The sequence below is a fragment of the Antedon bifida genome, chromosome 4 (assembly GCF_963402885.1).
Source record: "Antedon bifida chromosome 4, ecAntBifi1.1, whole genome shotgun sequence".
Classification (NCBI taxonomy): Eukaryota; Metazoa; Echinodermata; class Crinoidea; order Comatulida; family Antedonidae; genus Antedon; species Antedon bifida.
Genome location: NC_136229.1, coordinates 31,748,710 through 31,772,739, shown reverse-complemented (window position 1 = coordinate 31,772,739; position 24,030 = coordinate 31,748,710). Strand labels below are relative to the sequence as shown.

Genomic DNA, 24,030 nt, shown 5'->3' with positions numbered 1-24,030 from the left:
TTATATTGATCACCAAGCTGGTACTATTTCAATGTACCTTCACGTATGACAAATAAATTTAATCTGAATTTTAACTCTGGTGGGAGTCAAGTTGTTTTGTTTGACAGGATTTGAATCCAGGATCCTGGCGCATAAACCAAGAACCAAGCCAATTCGAGGGCAAAACAAATCCAATTTTACTTATTTTGTTAAACCAGATTACCTTGGTTAAATCTAACATCAATCAGGGCAATTGAAGGTAAAATTTAACAGTTTACACATTTGGAACCTGATGAATTTATTTAATACTAAGAAGAATGTTTGGTAACTGCAAGACAGATATGGTACATATCAGGGTGTGACCAGAATATTATAGCTTTAATGGGTAATAAATATAGATATTCTGGCTTCTGATAGAATTCAGGGATATGTTACCGTCGTACAAATCCATACGTACTAGATATCCCAGAAGTTATGCAGGCAATGGCTTGGAGAGGCGTAGGTGTAGGACTGAAAGACTAAACAAGTCAACAATACCGTACGAATCTAGAATGTTGTAACTTTTTAGGTTTACTTGTAATTTGTGTTTCTCATATTTGTTTTTTGATGGAATAATTTGTATTGTAATCCACCATTTTCAGCTTTTGCTGCTGGTGTGGAAGTTGTTTTAAACCATAATAAATAAATAAATAAATGGTTTTATAAACTTATCAAAAATGTTTTGTTGATCCCGATAGACCCAGCGCAGACAGTCACATGATATTGCCATAAAAGTGCTTAGCTTGCTAGACTATGTTTGTATGTATTCGAATAATTTAGAAATTATGTAATGAAACATTAAAGTTCAGTTTATGAAACCACATAAAACTAGCATTTTTTCGGGGAAAATTAAGATTGAGGGCGCTGTTCACATAAGTAAAAATACACTGTTTTCCCTGTACCCAATGTTATTTTCACCAGAACAAACTGAAAATTAATTGTTGATAGATAATTAAATTTGTTGTATATTAAGTAAAATGTTGTTATTATACAACATATCAATATATATTTTTTGAACAATTTCACATAGAAACCTTTTTTACGGTCAATAGTTTTTAGACATGGGAATGTGTACTCCATGCCAGGTCAATAAAAAGAGTTTGGATCATTTTCTTCGAAAAGTTCTTATTAGTAAATTAATTTGATCTGAGCCCGATTTAAAGTTTGTCCAACTGTTAGTTTTCCATTAGAACGAATATTACCATGCATCTCCCAAATAATTGAACACTAAAATTAATTCATTTAATCTAACGCTGCAAAGATATGACCATTTCGTTTTCAATGGGTCAAATATTAAAATTATATTATATAAGGCCCTATAGCGTATAACTATAAATTGATATTTTTAGAGACGGTCTGGACAGTAGACTTGACATTTCCGGAATCTTGTAGGTGGTACTAATAACCCGGTAAAGGGTCAAACCTTCTGAGTACAGATTGGGGGGAAACCATAAGCTGTTAAACATAAAAAACATAAAATCTATATCTATACCGCCCGTCCGCTCCGCGTTGTGTGTAAATGGTCATAAGGAATAACATTGATTCTATTATGTGTATTACCGTTACCGCTCGACGTCTGTGTAAATTGGCCTTAATAAGTAGCGGTAATACAAATTATTGACTTTTCATGCAAATAAACATACAAAGCAAGAGACCTGTCCTCTTTGCTAAGTAACAAACATTCACAACAACAAGTAAAATACTTGGTATTTTGCCAAGTACAAAATTTAAGTAACAATAATCTACTTTTTCCGACTATTACAATCGCTATTATGTGTTTTACAATAGAAGTGATTTGATTTGTGTTTGGACGAATTGTGTATAGTGGATTTAACATCGGAACAATACTGACATGGCCACTGCTCAAGTGGAACGTCGTTGCTATTCACTAAACACACACCACCACTCATCGAATCATTTGAAATATTTCAGTACAAGGAGCTGTATATCCGTTTCTCATACGCTACGCTTTAAGGATTAATGGCATTTGTTCAATTACATGTTCATGGTGGCAAAATGATACAATCAAAAAAGCTATTGGCAATGACATGTTTGTTGTTGACTTTTCAACAAGGTAAGTTCAGTTATTATGTAGTAAATAAAGTAAAGTAATTGTTTTGCCTATTTGTCGTGTTATTACACTCTGGTAAAATAACAATGTGTTTCTACTGTAGTAGTAGATTTTCACAAAACAAGTAGGCCTATCATAAAACAAACATACCGTCAACACAAAACTCCACTCAAAACCATACTATTACATTAATTGTCATTTCATTGATTAATAGCTGGTAAACTCAGTTGCTGGCTATCGGGTGAAGACACACAGCTACAAACCACGTTTCGTTCCGATCTCTGGATATCAGTAGGCTATCTACAATTAAAATGGGTATGAACAATTTGTACCTCCCTCCACAGGGCCTTCTAACATTTAAACCTTCTAAAAATCGTTTTTAATATTTCAAAATAATAAACTAAATTGACAGATTATGATTTGAGAGGATGTAATTGGTGTAGTGTATTCACAGTAGGCCTACTTGTTATCGTTGTTGATGTTATATTTTGACCTTATTCTCAGAGTACTGTATTATTTGTACGCGATAGGCTATAGGCTGTGGTCAGAGGTTTTTCAGATAATCCCAAATTAAATTTATTTTTTTTAGTCAGATTTGCCTATACAACAATAAGGAGGCGTTGTGACAATTAGTGCTATTGTATACATGGTTTTTCACATTTTATACATATTTTTTTCGTTTACAATTCGTACCCAACTCGCAAATTTTTAGTGACGTCATTGCGGTTAATAATTTCCTCTATTGGGACCTGTTTGTTGTATAACTCCTCCCACTCAAAAACGATCCCTTTGAACAATTATAGTATCAAAATATGTCACTTGAATCATTCTCTTTAAGCTTTGTTTCTAAAGCAAAAATATATTGGGGTTTTCTTCCAAAATTAAAGGTCGGCTTTATTTGAGACGCCGCCGTCTAAGTTGGTATAGACGCACTTAATGTTTTGCTTGGGTGAGTTTGTCGGATGTTGGGATATACAGTATCGTAACTCCCCGCTTTATGACCCATGACGACTTGAATGTGTTATATAAATACATTAACATTGCAATAACATTACCGTTAACATTACAGGTAAGTGTATAACCTACGTACACGTAAATGAACAAAGTTACGCTTTTTGGTGGTGATATGCATTAGTTTAGTTTTGTTTTTCATTTGATTCATATTTGTTCAGTTTGATACGTAACAATATCAGCAACATTTTTTTCTTGTTGTGCTCTACTCTTCTTAAAATCATTATTCGTCTATTTTATCCACATTTCAAAGCATGTATATCCAGTATATCAAGTTGATCATGATTTTGTTTAGGCTAGAGTGTATAATATATTTCTGCATCAAATTATATAGTCTTTTTTGGATAAGAGCTATAACCCGTGTACGCATCTAGCTCATGTGCACTTTAAAGAACCTAGTACACCTTTCGGTACGAGTAGGGGGTTACCCCGGTGTACTAGTACATCACAGCCACTGATTATAACTAGGCCCTCTGATATCAACAAGATTTTTTGTTGATTACGAAGTTTCGATTGTCGACAAAATTAAACGCGTACTAACCTCAAAGATGTATTGTCCCCAAAAACATGAAAATTAAAGATTAATTAAATCATTAAATTAAATAGGTTATTTTGTAGTTCTAATAAATAATCACTTCCATAGAAAAACAAATAATGTTTTCACTTATAAATGGCATAATAAATATCAAATTAATTTTATAATAATTGGTAGGTTTACCTACTATATTTATTATTTGGTATCTTTATGTTTGTGTTTTTCAGATCAAAGAAATGTTTCTAATGTTTATAAATAACAGATTATAAAACCACAAAGCTATTATTAACTGTACAAAATAAGAGATAATCTATTTATAAACCCAATGATTATTAGTTTAGAACATGGAATGTATGTAGAGTTATAAGATTATTTTTTATTCAATATGATAATTACGTACTATTATGAAAATTAATTAATTTTAATGCCAAACTTCATTATCACCACGCATTCACATAGCAATCAAAAGATCCGACAATCACAGGTAAAGTGACCAATGACTAAAATATGAAGATTCCAACAAGTGGTGTATTTTGATCCTCAGATTATAATATCCGTCATGTTAGGTACTTCAAATCTAAAGCAATACCAAAAAATGAACTTGAAATACAATGTATGTTATACGTATTTAAGACAAAAAGATCGTCTTAACAATAGGTTTTAACTTTTAGTATTAAATAGACACGCTATATTATTATTTTACAGTGTCACTCTATAGGCCTCGGATACTTAAAAAGAAAAAAAAATATGAATTTTAATTTAAAATACTGTAAAACCTCGAAAATAAGCCAATGGGCTTCCCTTTTTAGCAGGACAATAGGGGACATGAAAATGAATGATGTAAACTTTGTGAATTGCTGCTACAATAATACGACTTTTTAGACATTACCTCCCAATTTTACCTCGGAAAACAATCCCCATGTGCTTCATTTAAAAAAGAAGATCATCTCACAAACACTACTATTTATTTTATCGAGACACCATCTCTAAAGAAACTTTTGATCAAAGAAGATGCAGCTAACTGTTTCCCTCTCCTAAGATGGCTGCCTAACCAAGGCAGGCTTAGCCGAACGTGTCAGCTTCTCTGAATAACTAGAGGTGCTAAAAGTATTGTTTTTCTATTCATGGTTTTATATTTTACACTATTTTGAGTAATTTCTTTTAAATATTGTAGACCGACATAATTTTCACCTCTACTATCGTTCAGTTTCTTAATAATTATAGAGTTTATAGTCCGTTTCCAAAAGGTCTGTCTGGTTATACGATTTTACTTGGCAGAGGACTAAGATGTTCGTAGGAATCACATAAAATCATGCTAGAAACAGAAAAATGGTGATAAAACACACAGAACAAATCCAGATTTTACAACACAAATAGAAATATAAAAATGAAACTTATTTCGTAACGTTTAGGCTATAAGCATATTGCTTAAGATGAATAGCCAAAAGTTATAATACATATTTATAGATATTTCTTTTGTAAACCAAAGACTACGTAGTAGCCTAAACCTATATAAAACAACCTTGTGATAATAAATAAAGTACTTGTATTGTTATGTTACTACAGGATTAAGTGAGAGTTGTTTAAATAGATGCGGAAAGTATGACCCCGCAAAAAGATGTCAATGCGATCATCTATGCGGATCAGCAAATGTTGAAGACTGTTGCTCTGACTATACTTTACAGTGTCTAGGTGAGTTCAACACGTTGCAATCAATTAAATTCCAACTTTAAACTGAACACGTTAGCTTCCATTCGATATATTTATAAATTTATGACACTTTCAACTTTTAAAAATTCAATCCAAAATATTACTGATTAAGTATCTTTTACCTCGAATTCCATCCATTATTTATTATATACTGTATGTTTTGTAGATAGTTACCTTATTGTAAATGTGTGTGCACTGATGTAAAATACTGTGTTAGTTGTCTTTGAATTATTTTTATTATATTGTTAATGTTCCCTACTGAAAACTTTAGAAATCAATGCTTTAGCACTGAAAGTGTCATTCAATATAAAGACAAAATAAATAAATAAATATTTTTTATAAAAGACAAAATCGTTGACAGTCGTTCTATTTTGAGAATAAGGAATCATACTTCATCGCAGTATATAGGGTATTCATTTGTTAATATTATAATAATAACAAAACTAATCCAATGCGTAGGCTGAATAACCAAAAAATACTATTACTACTTACTATATTACATTTTGAAGTGATTACATTTTGTAAAATTTTATTTCAAATCTGATTTAAAATAATATGCATGCTTTGTCTATAAATATTCAACCATTTTCATTCCTATGAGACTTTTTTTAAAGGAAGGTCACAATAATGGTTAGAATTCTTTATGTAGTCTTTTCTGCAGGCTCTAAGCATGTGACTTTATTGTACATTGCAATATGCACTAGGCCTCTATTTAGTTTTTGTTTTAGTTTTAACACTCATTGTATTTTAAAAAGTATGAAAGAGGATCACAGAGGAAATATCGCTGATTATATATCACTACTTATAACGAATAATTTATATTGAATGTAGGCCTATTTCTGTCAGTTATGTATAATATATAAATATAATAATATTATGTTATAATTAAAGATATTAGCCTATCCTGTCCAGAAGATATAAGAATAACAGTTACAGCTGATATAAATACAATGGAGGTTGGTTGGGAGCCAGCTATAGCGAAGTACCAGACAGAAAAGGAAGAGCATATTCCCTGGCTAGAAACAGCTTCCATTCAAATCGCATTAGTATGTACACATAGCCCAGGTGAACATTTTCCGGTCGGGTCAACAGTTGTCCGATATACAGCTACTGATGTTGGCGCTAGGAGCGTGAACTGTTCGTTCACAGTAACGATTGAAGGTAGACTGTTTTTATGTTTAACGTTCATATGAAAATGTTAATATTATGATATTCATAAAGCCATTTGTGTAAATGTTGTGCTAAATATTTTGGAGGTACAAACTCCTAAGACTACCACACAAAACCCAGCATATTGATACATGAGCTGATAAAACGCATTCTGCATTCAGTTCAGTGATGAATACATGCATTTTATTATTTTTCTTTTATTTCAGTGGATTATTGTATAGATGTAACTTGCCATCGGAATGTATCATGCGTAAATGGTGAAAACACCTTCACGTGTGCTTGTACTCCTGGATGGGATGGTCAATACTGCAATGAAGGTATGACATGTACACATTACAATTACAACTATACAAAAACGAACAAGTCATTGGATAGAGATAGAATGTTTTTTAAATGTTAGTAGGCTACAGTACCATCCAGGACACATCTACCCTTGCACGCGTATTGTTCGTGTGTCAATATTCCGAGGGGTCCATTACGTAACTATACATAACTACTTTATTACTCTATCTGTTAATAGTCGAAATTCGCGATAGAGCGTGCTGAATCGGTCGATGTCCACTCACAATTCAATTAAGTATTTACATTTAATATTACGGATTCTACTAAAATTATACTCTAGTAATGTTATCTAGGGTCTTCATCTACACCACCATCTGAACTGTTATGATTAGTCAACTCATTCGACGTGGGAGCCAAACTTTAAAAACGTCGTAGCTTTGTAACTATTTGTTTATTCAATTAAACTCTGTAGAATATAAATTTAAGGTATTGTTGTGTATACGTATAATTTCTTACAATATTAACTTATTTACAGATGTACAGGGACCTATCGCTATTTATTGTCCGTCAACAATTATGAGCAAAAATGAACCAGGGTTGAATTACAGCGGGGTGGTAAATTGGAAACCACCCAGGTTCTCTGATAATAATGGAGATGAACATATTTCAATTACTTCTACTCATCAACGTGGTGATATATTCTATCTGGGAACAACTCAAGTACGTTACGATTCAATTGATAAGTCGGGAAATGTAGGATCGTGTACATTTGATGTTTTTATTGACGGTATGTCTTTTTGGTAATATGAATTTAATATTGAATATTCGAAGTTGTGTTAACCGAAAAATAATTGAACTCTTATCTGATTTTACTACGATTTTATGTCAAGGAAAGTCTGTGGTACCCATAAAGTAGGTCACAACAAACATATTAACCTAATCAAAGGTTAATGTTACCAAGGAACTCTTCACGTTTAACAATCTATATATTTCCGCCCTAAACAACAATACCATTATCCCGACTGCTGTTCAATATGCTACTTCATTGTCGGTGACCTTATCATTCAGTTATTATCATATAGTTATCCAGTGTAATAAACGGAAGTATAATGATGGGTGGGATGCGATAGCTACAGTCTAGTCTGCCGCAGTAGATTTAACTGACTGAATTATATTCAAACATTTTGATTAATATACAGGCATGTTGGAAGTTATGCTATGTAAATTAATGAGTTATATTGTATGAGTAGTTGTTATGTGGTGGTAATGTTTGTGATATGTCTTACGTGTGGATTTGTTCTTTATCAGTTTCGGTAAACGAGGTCTGTGATAAATATAGGCCTAATAGTAGGAATGAGAAATAATAATAATATTTCATTGAACCCATGGAAACATAAGAATATTCTTAACATCACAAACACATGTGTGATCGATCGAGGGTTATGGAGTGTGTTCCTCAAAGCTTCATTACATTATTCTATAATTAACCGCACCCTCTAATAAAAACAGTTGTTTATCATACCATTCAAGAAGTTCTACAGTAGAAAACTATAACTCTTCAATATCTTGCATTTGGACATAACTAATAAACAACATTATAGGATTTCGAAAGTGCGTAAAAGTTAAATTCCAAAACAAGTCGTCGTGCTTCACGAGTAAAGGTTAATTTTTTCAAAAAAGTAGTTACACTATTTGAGAAATATAACCAGATCTTTCAAAATTAATTCTGAAATTTGTAAATTCACCATGATTTAATTTTATAACATAATAATAGATAAATCATTCTGAAATATAATTCGTTTTCCAAACAATGATGTTTAATTTAACTTACTGTGTTTTTTTATGTTTACTTCAAACATTTTATGTGATGGAAAAAATAGATGTTGAGCCACCAAAAGCAACCAATTGCAACAACTATCAAAGTGTAAATGTCAAGCATAATAGAGACAAAGCACGTGTTTACTGGCCGACTCCAACATTTACCGATAACTCGGGAAGTGTGAACGTGCAGCATACAGCAACTCCTGGTAGTGTATTCAAGATTGGCTTACACTATGTATTCTACAATGCTACTGATAATCATGGACATACTACTACGTGTATTATCAAAATTGAAGTGAAAGGTAATAACACGTATTATGATATTCGTTTTGTAATCATTAAAGATGTATTGTCCCCCAAAAACGAAAAATGAAAATTAATAAAATCTTTGAATATGTCATTTAGTAGTTTTAATCAAGTTAATCACTTCCATAGAAAAAAATTCCATAAAAAATAATGTTTTCACTTATAAAAAGACAGAGTAAACAGTTAAATTAAAATAAAAAATCCATTGACTATTTTTTGCTTTAAATTACAGTTTTTCAGGTATATGTCTTTGATCCAATTTTTGGTCAAAGTGAATGTGACATTAAAATAGAATATTCAGCAAAAAAATGTTGATTTTTTTTCATTGGGACAATACATCTTTAAACGATATAATTCAATTGTGTTTTTGATTTTTATAGATATATCTGGAATTATTTAAGTTTATAACCATGCAGTTTTTTGTTTTTAGATCTTACGCCACCTGTATTTACGTCATGCCCAACTGATATCTATATCCCCACTCCTAGTTCAGAAGATGTTCATCCAGTTACATGGGAAGAACCAAAAGTGACAGATAATGATGGAATAGCAGTAAAAACTATTAACTCAACCCACTTTTCTGGTGAGGATTTTTTTGTTTGGATAGAACAAGTTTCGTACACTGTTGAAGATTACTCTGGCAATAAGGCAGTCTGCTCATTCATGGTTGAAATATACGGTAAGAAGAATTGTGTGTAATTTGAAACCTACATAGTAACTTATGTGAATAGTTATGAATGAATGAAATGAATGAATGTATAAGAAAGCAATTTATTTATTTAAGTATTAAGATATAACGTGAATAATCTAGTTAATTAACACCTCACAATGAAAGCTAAGAGTCTGCAAAATTCAGTTCGTAAGATTATGTTATAATGTTAAGTATAAATATACGAAAAATATTGGTGTGTTTTTTACAGTCGGTTGCCCCGAGGTAGACGATGGCTTTTACCAGTTTCCCAATACAAGAAGTGGAAAATCTGCAAATTCAAAACAAACATGTCCGGTATACGCAAAACACAGTAAGTATAATATTCATATAATCTTCGTGTCCTCTGACATTGTTGCATTTGAAATACTAGGTCTAATCTTTGTATTAATATTAATTTTAAAGATGGAAGCACAATATACCATATATCTACAGTAAAAAAGTGTAAATTGTTTTTTAAAAATCTTTTTTCAGGTGGTACTTCTATGGCTACTAAAGTTTGCATTGGAAATGATGAAATTGCGCATTGGTCAAACAAAGTCATTGCAACAGATTGTTTTGGTAATGAAAATGTCGACGATCAACTGAATCGACTTAGTCAGGTAATGGATGAAATAAATAACATTTTGGTGAAATAGTAAGATGATAACAATATATTTCTAAATTTAGAAATATGTTTAGTTTGTCAGATGTATTAAAAAGGAGACCTTAATATACGAATTGGAAGACCTAGAAAGAAAGTAGACTGTAGGCTTACACGATGCAACAGTACTATGTTTGGGTTGCCATTGTTTGGGGTTGTTAATAACAACATCATGGGAAAGACAACATTCCAATATAAAGAATTATAGTCACACTTTTTGTATATTGGAGTCTCTCCTTTTTAATATCAGGGTTTTCTTTTCAGTATATCTGTCTTTTCATATTGTAAGGTCTCCAATTTACGCAGGGTCTCTTTTTTTGTAGTGTGGGGTCTCCATTTTCCTATTGTATCAAGTTTCTTGGGTATATCGTTTCGAAACAGCCGTATCATGTATTTATACTATTACGATGTATATTCAATCCCATTTAATAGCGTGTTGTTATAGTTTGAATTCGTCGTGTATGAACAAATTCATTTTAATCGTTTGTATATAATTTACTCCATGATTGGCCTATATATTAGAGTGAAACAATAATTGTCAGTGTCTGAAACGGAACAATACCCTATAACTGCATTAAAAACATATTAAAGTAAATATTTTAATATTGAAAGTACAGTAACTTTTTACATGCAAACCATTTTTGTTTAATATAGATTGTAGTAACTGAGTCTAACGTTCACGAAGTGTCCAATTTACTTGAAGATTTAACATCAGGTATAAACACTATTTCTGGTAATGCTATGGATTCGATTGCTGATGTATTGGAGAATGTAGTTCTTGTTCATTCAGCATCCTTCGAGGTAATTATGCTATTTCTAGCACTAAAATACATTAGGCCAAGGCAATTTAACATGACACTGACCTCCGGTAGATCAAAAGGTGCATCTGTGGTTGCGATACGATCAGGTCAGAGCTCAGCATCCTGTTGCCTTGATTGGGCTTACTTTATAAAGCATTGGAATCAAACGATATCAAATTCCATTTTTCCTAATTATTAACGGCTATTCCAACATTATTTTATGGCATTCATTTACTGAATTTGTAACATTAATAATCGTCGCACTTTAATACTTTTAATATAATATTTTTGTAACAAAACTGTCATACTTTGTAATAACTGTCACATTTTGAAATAACTGCTGTCGTGGTTTAATGTAAATCCAAAGTTATTTCTTCATGATTATTCAAAGAAAATAAACGTACTTTAGCGTGAAAGCCATTTCGAATTCCTAATTTAGATTATCTAAGTACAATCATAATTAATTTTACTGATACCAGAAAAAAGGAAAGTTAAGAAAGTAAGGTAGTTTTTATATTTATATTTTAAGGTAACTTCGTCTGTATCGGGTTCTGTTCGTAATATTATAAGAGATAAAGTAAAATTTGATTCGACGTCTAATCGCCCAACATCTACTTCAAGGATTGTGCAATCGTTAGAATCACAATTATCATCTACGGGTGACGAGTTTACTTATACTAGTAAAGAAATTGATGTATATTCATTTAATGTTGAAAAAGAAGAATTCATAAATGGGTTAACTGTTCAAGGAGAAAGTCGAGGATTGTTCGGAGAAAACAAAACTCAATCTGCTGATGATGTCACTATCAGAATGCCTGCTGAAGTTGGATCATTATTAGGTGAGTAATACCTACATAAGATGTTCACATTATGCTTGTATTTTGTTTTAGGCGAGCTTAAAATCGTTATCGTATAATCTTTATTCTTTTTTTTCTCTCTTTTGTGAGAACTTTTATTTACATCAAATATATCATCATTTTTCTTTCTATAAAATAATAATAAAGAATGTTTCTATTATAAGTTTAATTATTGTTTTTTGTCATTAAATAGGTGATAATGTATATTTGAATCACATAGTGTACCAGAATAACAAACTATTTGCTTCAAACTACGAGTATCCTCAAAGAAGTCTACATAGCACTGTTGCATCTCTATCAGTTGTTGGAGTTGATGTGAAGAGTCTCAATGAACCGGTGGTAATTACCTTTAAACAACCAAAAGTAAGTACAAAGTCAAGCAATAAATGTAAAGTTACCCGTCTTTTACGTTTTTACTACTGTAAAGCAATACAACGATGCAACAAACAATCCAAATTTACCCTAATTCCACATACAATGATAGTTGATAACGAGAGTATCCATCGCCACCCCTTCCTGATTAGAACATACCATAAATCGAATCGAATTTTCTTATCTTATAAATAGTAGAATATAATAAATTATTGGTACAACTGTTTTTGTTTGTTACTACCTACAGTACATGAATTTTCTTATAAAGATGCTTTACTTGTTCATTTTTAAATAGTTTTTCTGGGATACTTCTAATATTACAAACTGTGTATACTGGAATTTTGGAATTGGAGACTGGGCCGATGATGGATGCGAACTTGTAAATGTGTTTGAAGATGGTAGTGTTGAATGTCACTGTAATCACTTGACAAATTTTGCTGTTCTAATGGTAAGATTGTTGTTACTTTTCAAAGAGAAAAAGAATCAAATGATGCCATATTCATTCTTATAGTATTTACGATCTCCATCTCATAAAGAACGAAGTCCAAATATTATCTGGGGTAGTGGAAACAATCCAGTATAGGAAAAAATATATTTGTGTTTTTTAATTCAAGTTACCTTTCAATTAAATTAACATATTTTTTGTTTTGTTTATTTATTAAAGTATAATGATGGTTTGTTTATAATTCATTTGCACTTTTTTTATAATATTATTTTATAGAAGTAATATTAGTACTTACAGTAGCTAATAAAATATGTTCTATTTGATCTTCTAGTTCATTACAAATTATTAAACGAAATATATCTGAAATTAAAAGATATGGTTTAACGGTTCATTAAATAAAGTAATTGTATGCAACATGTGGTTTTTACATTTTTGGGAGAAAATGCAGTAGGCATGTTTGTTTAAAATATATCCTTTTGTTTCCTGATTGTAAAATTAATTGCTGCGCATTATTGTACTCGTTTTTCTGAAAAAGTGTTTTAATATAATTTAATTTTGTAGGATGTCCACGTCCAGAGTGTCAACACACAACTAGATACTGCATTAGAAATAATCAGTATTATTGGATGTATCGTGTCGATAGTTTGTCTAAGCTTAACTTTAATAACACTTTTATATTTCAAGTAAGTACAAATCTGAAATAATACTATTCTATTAACAAGTTACAATTCAGTCATTTAAAAAAAAAAATATATACATATATAGTATTTGTGATTGTGATTTCTTTTTTTCAACAGACGTTTGAGAGCAAAGCGACATCATCAGATTCTAATCAACCTAAGCATTTCGCTAATTTTACTTTATCTCACCTTTATTGTAAGTTTGTATGTTACCAATTATAAGTGGGTGTGCACTTTAATTGCGGCTCTACTTCATTACTTTGTGCTGTCCAGTCTTCTGTGGATGGCAGCCGAAGCTGTAGGGATGTATTATAACTTGATCAAAGTTTTTAACTCACACGTTTCAAGGTTTATTCTCAAAGCGAGTATGTTATGTTGGGGTGAGTACCGACAGTTAATTTATTTAATGTTATCTTCACTATTATATATATAAATGTAAGTATACCAACATCCCAGAGATGAAAATTACATCGATGATGAAAATTACATCCACCATAATGAAAGATTGCATCATATTTATACATTGGCACAGTATTAATATTACTATTATGAAATTCAATTTTATTACAGGCTTACCAGTATTTGTCATTGCAGTAACAGTGGCCATAGACAAAGAACAATATATGAATGATGTCTAGTAAGTAAAAAAGTGTATTGATATTTATCACAAAATCACATCAGATACATTATGCCTATGGTGTAAAAAGATTATTTGAAACAATTGTTCTTTTTTTTTAAATTTTAGTTGCTTCATGGTGTCTGGTCCTGGACTATACTTCGGATTACTTTTGATAATTGGAATTATTTTGCTTTTTAATCTTATCGTTTATGCTCTGGTAATGAAGGAATTATTATTTTCCCGCATTCAGCCAGCTGTACAGAAGACTGAACATTCAAAGACTAACAGAACAATGAAACGGCTTCAAAATGCATTTGCTGTCTCCGTACTCTTGGGTTTAACTTGGCTCTTCGGCTTTATATCAATGAATTCCGCTGCTTCTGTTGTTTTTGAAGTTTTATTCTGCATTTTTAATTCTTTCCAGGGTTTAATTATATTTATATTTTTTTGTTTGAGAAATCAAGAGGTTCGTAAAACATGGAAGGCGAAGTGTCTTTATGGTTCAGATCGATATATAAACTCTTCATTTCTCAGCTCTCAGAAAGAAATGATGGGTAGAAAATATAGCACAGTTGTTAAAAGTAACATAACGAGCACCACATCCACCGTCAGATGTTCTTCAATTGTAGAGTTAGATAGAGTAAACGGAACCATTAAACACTAGAAAGACAATTACTAATAAAGCTTTATATTCTATTTGCAAATTTAAACATGTGTAGAGCGTTTTAAAAGCGGGCTATTAAAACATTCTATAAATAAAATTGCTTCTATGTTACAGGTAGAAAGAGGTCCATTTATGATTAAATTCAATTTATTATATAGTACAAACAAATAAACATTCCCTCTTTTTATTCTTTAATATCATGATCATTACATAATTAATGTTACCGGTATTTGTTAATTCTACATCTTGTTGGCACATTGTTATCCTCATATCCAGAGTGGGTATCCAGAGTGGGTATCCCAAACTCATCCAATCAACCTCTCCAGTACAATTCCAGTCGACATATGGAAGAGCGTATACCTAAAGTATGAAATATTTGGATAATGAACACACTAGCCTGGGTTCCAGACGGAGTTTGTACTTAATAGTAGTAAAAAGATAAATATTTTGGTACATACGTGTACTACTTATATTATTGATTAATTTTGTTATTTATTGTTAGAGTGTTCTTGGGATGATATGCCATGCCCCTTCACGCTTTCAATGTAAAATTCACTTTCATATTTTTTTTGTATATGATATAAATATATTTTTCTATCGTTCAACAAACCATTGAATTAAATATTACTATAAATCTTGAATCTAAAATGGCCTATTCAAATTTTAATATTGTTCATGCCTCGGGGACAAATCATCTTTAAAATGTATATTTTCCATAATGTGCTATTCATTATAAATTCAAATTTTTCTTCAATTGCACCACATTATGTTATATTCATTATTCTTTTACACATTCCATTTATATAGTTTTTATTAAATATTTTGTAAATAATTTTGTTAATTATCTGATCTTTGTTTTTACAAATATCACTCCAATTTGTTTAATTTAAGTTTTGCCTATAATATGAGAAGGAATAAATTGTCTTTACTAAAGATAGTGTATGTTCTTTAGTCTACTGCGTCAGTAGAATACACTCATATTTAATATTTACAAGCATGTTATTTTTAATATGATTCATGGTTATGTTTATGCAATCTTTTGGAGCATATCCCACTGAGAGCCAGTTTACTTTTACTACGTGACTTTTCTGGAATTCCTTTAGAAGTTTAATAGTAAAGATAAATTTATTTATTTCTTTCCAACTTCTTGTTATTTTGTTTTCTTCTATTTATCTTTACTATTAAACCTCTAATGGAATTCTAGAAAAGCCACGTAATAAAAGTAAACTATAGTCTATTTGTAAATGTTAGGCAGGCTTTTGACCGTGTAGATAGATCAATTTTATTTTGTAAATTATATAATTTAAACCTTCGTTGAACTATTGATATCTATGTAGGGCCTACACGAACACTGAAAACAAAATTAAAACACCGCATGGTTTAACAGATGATATAGAATGTCACATTGATAAAAGCAAGGATGTCTCCTCTCTCCACTTCTTTTTACCCTTTTTTAAATGATTTTAAAGACACTTTATTGAAAGAAAATAATCATTATTGTCATATTATCATAACAATTTTATTTCACACTTATTATTTGCAGATGATTTGGTCTACAAAAGCAAATACATTATTATAAAAATAATTGTAATGTAAATAAGTTAGAAATAAATAAGTTATAAACTAAAGCCATGGTGTTCACAAATGGCGTAACTAGACTACAGGGGACGATAAAATTAAGTGGTGCATACACGGAGTAGATATAGTAAAAGAATATAAATATGTGGGGTTGTATTGTAATAGTAAGACTAATTTAAAAGTATACACCTTAAAAATATGTTTGTAAATAATACAATTAAGTCTTTTTGTAATTTACTTATGTAAAGCTTATGAAAAAAGAAAACCTGTATGTCCAATTGTATAGATTTTATTATGTGAAAGGGAGCGGAGGCCATGTTTATTGAAATAAATGAAAGAAAGAAAGAAATTGAAAGCTCATATAAACTTTATCAATTTCTAGGTAGTGTACATTTGTTTTGTTTTATTTATATTTATAATAATCAAATATTAATTTTGTCAAACGTTAATGAAATATGCATATTTTTCACAAAATCACTCACAACATTGGATAGAGCTAGCTGTATAGCATATTTTATGGCGTTTAATTTGATACCACATAATGTCATCGAAGGAAGCTTTAGAATTGTATAATATTCTAAACCAAAATAAATTTACACAATAGCTACTGTATACTCTACAGTATGGTAAATATTTGGCGAATGGTGTGTAGAGATGAAGAATTCTTTGATTGATGAGTACGTTTGTCGACGGTTCTACGACGAAGTTTCTGAGAAATTAAATGCTGTTTACTGGATTGTTTTGGGTATGTCGGTAACTACACGACCTTAAGTGAGTAATGCCACAACCCGGAATATGCAGAGTACATAGTTTAGTTGAGGATTATATTTTTATTCTGGCCACGGACTTTGTTCTGAAATAACTCAACTACAGAAGGAAAACTGAAACCAATAATAATAATAATAGGTCTATACAAAAACAGTTATTTAATACCCGCTGGTAGGCCCTGTTTTACAACTAAATAGAGCATTTCAGACTACATTTACGTTACAAAAATGTTTACTACTGTTACGTCAAAAAGTCGAGCGGCGTATTTATTCAGTAAAAAGATAATATAATATAATAGAATAAACAAGAATATAGACATATTTCTTACAACAAACGCCGCTCGACTTTTTGACGTAACAGGTTTAATTGAACGTAATTTTCAACAACAAGTTGCTCTAAAAATAATGGATTCCACAGAGTTTTTAGCCATCTTTTTATTGCTCTTTTGGCGTTCCATAGAAAATATTTGAATTGATTGAGCTGAGAGAGTCGAGAATGCGAAATTGGCGAACAGTGCGAGAGAAAAACCGTCTGTAAAATCATCAATTTAAAAGTTTCATTTCTTACTTTTTATGTGATTCTTCTTCATAAAAGTACTCATTCTAAGGTGTGGTATTCAGGATAAAGTTGGTTAACAAATTTGGAGTTAAAATTTAAGTGCAAAAGGGAAAACTTGCTAGGCCTAGCCTAGAGGCCCTCTAGCCTCCTACCTAGGCCTCCTAGGCCTAGGCCTAGCGCCGACCTGGGTTAGCTAGGGGCCTTGGCCTAGCTAGGCCTACTACTAAACTAAGACGATTCGGGTCTTGGACGATTTGGTCCGAGACGATTCGGCCATGAGACGATTCAGCCCACTAGGCCTATATTTTTGGACTTTGATGCATTTTTTAACATAACCATAAATAGGCCTAGCTAGGCCTAGGTAGGGCCTAGGCTAGTTTAGGCCTAGGCTAGGCCAAGCCTTTTTTCAAACTTTCTTTTGTTTTCAGAGACACTATTTGGGTAGCCTATCTCCTAGGTCTAGGCTAGCTACCTAGTACAGTAGTACTACTCTAGGGATAATGATACACTAAAATATTTTTAAAATATAAGGCCTAGGCCTAGGCCTAAAACATTGCCGAAAAGGATAAATTTTTAGCCACTCGAACGAGGTAAACATTATGCCCTCTGTTGGCCGTTTGACTGAATCATCCCCTGCCGAATTGTCTCGGCTGAATTGAGAGCTGGGGCCCACCCTGATCATCTCAGCGTAATATAATAGAAAACGCAATATAATATAGTACTGTAATAATGTCGCAGTGCCAGAACTATATAACTACAGCCGTAATTTTAAAACCACTGCAGTGTAATGTTTAGTAAAACTAGATTTATTGTTGATTCATATAGCAATTGTCTTCTGATTGATTTGTTAAAGGTGGAGCTTTACAGTTTAAGATTTCTTTAAGATGAGTGAAAATGTAAAAACAGAAGTTTCATTTCCGCAAGTTTCATTTGAAGTTGATGGATCAAAACCAGACATGAAATTATGTTCTAGTGTGGTGAAGTCAATTCAGGAGAAAGACCACTACCACGAACAAGACAATTATGAAGTGCAGTCTATCTTATTTCCAGGTAAATTATCATGTATGTAATTATAAATGTTAATGATTATTTTAAATAGTGAGAATAAAAAAATAATAAGAGAAGAATTGTATATGTACTGCAGTGATTACTTAGAATTTGATTTCAGTCTTATTCGACTGCAAAATATTATATATTTAAGAAGTATGAAACGGATAATGACAAAATTTGATATGCACATGATAATGATAGTTATTCGCAATTATAACGTCATGGGTTCAAGGATGTAGCCAATCAGACGCGCTGAAATGAGTCACATGTGCACTCTTTATTTTTTCACTATCATATCATGCACTCGAGTGCAAAAAGTGTGCTCTTGTAAATCATATTGCAGAATACCGATTGCGCTAGTCTCGCTGCACGATTTAAGAGTACGAACCAGGTCGTCGACTTCACCACGACCCCATTAAAAAAAAACAAATACACACCACTTGTATATGTTATGTCAATTCTGCACATGACTGTTTTGCTAGGCCTAGGCGGTAATTTGATTGCCGAGCAGTGAGTGGTGCTTGCCGTGGTAGGCCTAGCTTCTTGCAACATGCACTCGGCTGCGCCTCATCTCCACTAACGCACTCTGACTTGTGCATTATTTGTATAATGTACACCTATCGTCAGGGCCAATACAGAAAACCTAAAAATTACAAAACAGATAAAAAATAATAGGCATGTACACTATTTGAAATGATGTATCTGTTATATATATTTTGTCTGCCATTCAAAATCCAATTAGAAACTCGAGATTCATTGTCACTTGTAAAGCGGCCATGCATGAGTCGGTCATCATCCTCTGGTAAATCTTCAAGTTACTCACCATTGAGGGTAAGTCTGAAATCTTCAAAAAGTTTAATTTAATATAAAATCAATTATTACTTTTGCAATTGAATTTAAGGATGATAATTGTATTTACTAACTGTGGAGTAGCTTTGTGTCAAGAAGTTGAGTAAATTGGGATGTTTGCCCTACTCTGACTTAACTTTTGTACTTTATAGAAAGTATTGAGAACACTCAGGTGGGACTCGTACCCACGACCTCCAGATCTCTAGCCTGGCGTTTAAACATCTAGTTGTAATCTTTGTTTATGTTATGTTCAAATGTGAATATGTTAGTTTATTATGTTTAACTGTTAGTGGCAGTTTTCATGTCTGTTGAATATCAACTGAATAAAATATAAAATATGTGGAGTAGCTTTGTGTTAGAGAATTGAGTAATTGGGTCGTAATATTTGTAATTCTGTACTATTAAAGTACATTAACAATCCAATTTACTACTCTAATGCAAGGAGATAAGCCAACTCTAATGAGTTATGATTTCTAATAGTGAATCTTAAGTATACATTGCTTTTGCAATGTTTTTACGTAGTACAGAATACTAACATACATGAGATTACTATATCTTATAGTTTTTTTTTGCATCTTTTTAACAGTCTGTCACGTTTACGAATACCAAAAGAGGAAACAGGCAAACAGAAACGCCCTCAATATCAGGTGGTAAGTATATACTGTAAAACTGTGTTTTCATATGTCACAGCTATTCACTATAATGATGGCCAAACAAAAGCTCTTTACAAATAATGTAAATAAAGTTGTTATGGCTTGTTAAGAATCCTCTCAAATATCTACATACAAACACACACGCTAAAGCTCTGTCTACACTATCATACTAGTTTGACAAAAAAAAGTGCCCAAATATGGTAGTGATGTGACATAATCATGTCTATATATGGGCACATCACATTTTTTCGTCATATGAAGTTTGATAGTGTAGACAGAGCTTAAACAGAAAAGCATCATGCATGAATCAAACAAAGGAAAGACTTCTCATTATTAGTAGGATCAGCTATTAACCCTGTAATTCAAATAAAGATCAAAGCGTTGAATCATGGCTTGCCTCTCGTTATTTGGAGTCAGTTTTATATATGTTATTTAAATATAATCAGTGCATCTATTGGTTTTTGATATTCTTGATTATTGTATTTTAAATGTTGACATTTTACAGCGGATTTAACATTGCATCAACTAGCAGCCCAAGGGGATTGCGTCTTACTACAGGAGAGGTTAGAGAGTGGCACAGATGTGGACCAGTTAGATGATCTTAAGTATACGCCTCTCATGTGGGCTTGTGCCAATGATCAAAGAGACATTGTCAACATTCTTATACAAAATGGTGCAAATCCAAGGCGTTGTGGCCAGGACGGTGAAACCGCTCTCTCATTCGCTGTCAATGCTGGTAGCCTAGATATTATAAACACTTTATGTAAATTGAGAGTGGATGTTAACGCATATGACTGGGTAAGTTACTGTAGACACTAACATTTTTGTTTGAATAAGTTGCATTTTTATGAACCAATTTTGTGAACCAAACCCATAGGAAAATTAATATCACCATGTCGTTTTTCATACATAACAGGTTGCCTACAGCAGCGTTTGGCAAGCTTTTTATTTTGTGGCCTAAAATACGGTTCCCCGTACCAATGAAAGTATTTAAGGGTCAACCACCTCAGCCCTGCCATGGTTGAGGCTGTATCACCCACTAGCGAAACAATCAACCACTAATGGCCTGGGTGATACAGGGGCTGAGGTAATAACATTTTGGGAATATATAAAGTCTAACTAAGTTATCATTGAACTTAGCTATGTCTTCATGGCATGTAGTGACCATCGGCCATTTGACTTTAATCGCAATAAATTTGATTACAGTGTTTACAAAGCCAATTTTAACTCTAACTTGTTTCTAATTGCACTGATGGGAAAGTTGTCATGTTTTAAATAAATTGAAATATATGCCCTTCCTTCACCTCCAAGTTACAGTATGTGACTCAATTTGGAGTTTAAAGAGGAGTATGTTTATACCTTACATGGTATCAATGGATTTTTTTTTTATGTGTTTTAGAATGGTGGAACTCCTTTAATGTATGCTGTACATGGGGATCATGCAGAGTGTGCTGAGTTGTTACTTAAGTATGGTGCAGATATAACACAAGAGAATGAGTCAAGTCTTACACCATACAGCCTAGCAGTAACATTGGGAAGTGTCAAAGGTATGGTACAGTGCAATCAATTATGTATAAATATACCGTATATTGTGGCTGATGTGTTTTCACATTTGTGGTTGTTTTCACATTTGTGGTTGATGCGTTTTCACATTTTTGTGGTTGTTTTCACATTTGCGAGTTCAACAACTCTCTCACAGCGGTATTTTGTTGCTATTTTTTTGTTTTGTTTATTACAGTTTAGTGTTCATTAAAAGTTGAACCATCTGAAAGTAGTACACTTTTTCAGATATAATACTTGTTTTGAAAAGACAAGATTAAATGTTTTTAAAATTTGAATGAAAATTTATTGTTTTATTTACAGTATTGAAAGTACTGGAAGATCACTTATTGTCATTATTACAAAAAAGCTGTAAAGGAAAGGTAAGCCTGGATTTTAATCGATTCAAGTGAACAGTTCGATGCCAAATGATATTATTTATCAGTGAGAAAATCAGTAATCATTTTTACTGTGCTTATTCCTGCATTTCAGGGTACACACTAAAACATTTTGTTCACTTAAAGTGTAGCTCTACCCACAAACTTTCAAATCCCAGTAGTGAACAGCAGATGCAAGTTGCTACACGAAAATTACACTGTCAATATCAAATTCCTTAAGAATTCACTTGATTTTATATGTCTAATGACAGGGACATGAAAATTACACAGTCAATATCAAAATCCACAAGGATCTATAACTATTACGATCCTTGTGATGCCGTTTCAACCAATCATGTTCACGTATTAATAGGCTCTGTAATAATAAATATAAATTAATATATGAACAATTTGATACTAAAATGAAAAAAAAACTTGTGTCATTGGAAATTTATTTTAATTTAATATTTTTCATGGACCGAGGTTATATATTGTCAATCTCTGGATCTCCGTTTTGACCAATCACGTTCTCAGATTTATTATTTAACTGATATTGAAAAATACAAGAAAATTTATCTTATCTTATTCCAGTGTTGATACTGAAGAGGATGCTGATGTGCATTGAACTGATCAAATAACAACTTTTCAATGGATATATAACTAAACAGTGAGAAATGCAATCTTGCCGGATTATTTTAAGTGCAATTTTTATTTAATTCTAATTATGTGCATAAAATCAGATGGTTTTTATACTCACTCATGTTTCCCCAACAAAGTGCCTCTCATATACAATACATGAATGAGGGAAGGGTTTTAAATTAAATCAATGCTTTCAATAAAGTGTACGGATTATGGATGGTACTGTTTATGGTATTGGTGTCTGTTACTAAACTTTTGAGGAAGCCAATTGTCCAATCAAAAGTCAACTTTAACTTGGCAAGCAGCTGTTATCTTTCTTACCTCCTCTACTGTTAATGGGAGGTTCTTCGTTTTAACAAAATGCCACATCCTAGTAATTCCTAGATGGCACAACATATTGTGGAGCTCGACAAGGCGATCAGTTACTTTACTCGCTGAGCAGTACGCTCTAGTCATTGTGTCTGGCGGAGTATTTTCTGTACCTGGGCAAAGGTAGTTATGATGCTGTCTTGTAAAACAGACATTTGTAGGAAGCTTATCCTATATCCGTTTGATTACCTTTGGAACAGTCAGGTCATTGCAGTTATTTGGGATCTTGTGTTTGTCTAAAATAGTCTTTCTCTTTTCCAACCTCATTCTGTTAATGTATAAAAGATTACGTTGGCCAACCTTTTATGCTTAAGCAGTAATCCATTTTTGAATGAAAACAAAAATGGGATATAGACAATTTCAAATTAATTCAAACACTAAATGTAACATTTATTGTTCCTCTTTCTCTACAATACAAATTGTTCCTAAAACTGTTTTTGTAAACTTAATTTTCGCTGGTAAAGGTACGTCACAATTGAATAATAATAAAATTAAAAAACAGATTATACTCCCACTTTTCTAAATCCAATTTACTTGCCAAAATACAATTGTCATGTTTTTTACCAAAGAAAAAACTTTCTCTTTTTCAACCCCCAAAGGAAATTTCCATGAATTATCTGCGCTAACTGCTCTGCAGATGTTGGGGCTTTCATATTGGAGGCCTCAGCTCATCATCTAGCATATCCAGTAGACTAACCATTCCAATATTGCCATTCTCTTTATCAGTGTAATATCTTCTCTAAACAAGAGATATTTCTTTTTCCGTTGGTTGTTCAGCGCTTAGAGGCGCCCTGCATTTTGCTCTATATAAGTTGAACATTATTGTTATTATTGTTATTCTAATACAACTCAACATCAATGTTATACAGAACTGTAATCAACGATTAGAGTATGTATATACCTACTACACATTTGTATTTAAATGAGACAATAGATG

The 24,030-nt window shown here is 32.0% G+C and overlaps 2 protein-coding genes across 2 annotated transcripts; both read left to right on the top strand.

Moving 5' to 3' along the window:
* The first annotated feature begins 1,901 nt into the window (after positions 1 to 1,901).
* Positions 1,902 to 16,681, top strand: LOC144839446 (adhesion G-protein coupled receptor G7-like). Its single transcript, XM_078694804.1, has 17 exons — positions 1,902 to 2,092; positions 5,202 to 5,327; positions 6,237 to 6,506; positions 6,722 to 6,832; positions 7,333 to 7,584; positions 8,678 to 8,920; positions 9,355 to 9,603; positions 9,845 to 9,946; positions 10,108 to 10,235; positions 10,931 to 11,077; positions 11,606 to 11,915; positions 12,127 to 12,296; positions 12,601 to 12,753; positions 13,312 to 13,433; positions 13,548 to 13,810; positions 14,001 to 14,067; positions 14,176 to 16,681. The coding sequence occupies exons 1-17, from the start codon at positions 1,999 to 2,001 to the stop codon at positions 14,711 to 14,713; spliced, it is 3,345 nt and encodes a 1,114-aa protein (XP_078550930.1). The 5' UTR covers positions 1,902 to 1,998; the 3' UTR covers positions 14,714 to 16,681.
* An 858-nt stretch (positions 16,682 to 17,539) lies between these two features.
* LOC144840355 (ankyrin repeat family A protein 2-like) lies at positions 17,540 to 22,939 on the top strand. The gene is made up of 8 exons (XM_078696144.1): positions 17,540 to 17,666; positions 18,471 to 18,667; positions 19,410 to 19,498; positions 20,103 to 20,166; positions 20,675 to 20,967; positions 21,569 to 21,716; positions 22,033 to 22,091; positions 22,677 to 22,939. The coding sequence occupies exons 2-8, from the start codon at positions 18,502 to 18,504 to the stop codon at positions 22,680 to 22,682; spliced, it is 825 nt and encodes a 274-aa protein (XP_078552270.1). The 5' UTR covers positions 17,540 to 17,666; positions 18,471 to 18,501; the 3' UTR covers positions 22,683 to 22,939.
* Positions 22,940 to 24,030: the final 1,091 nt, after the last annotated feature.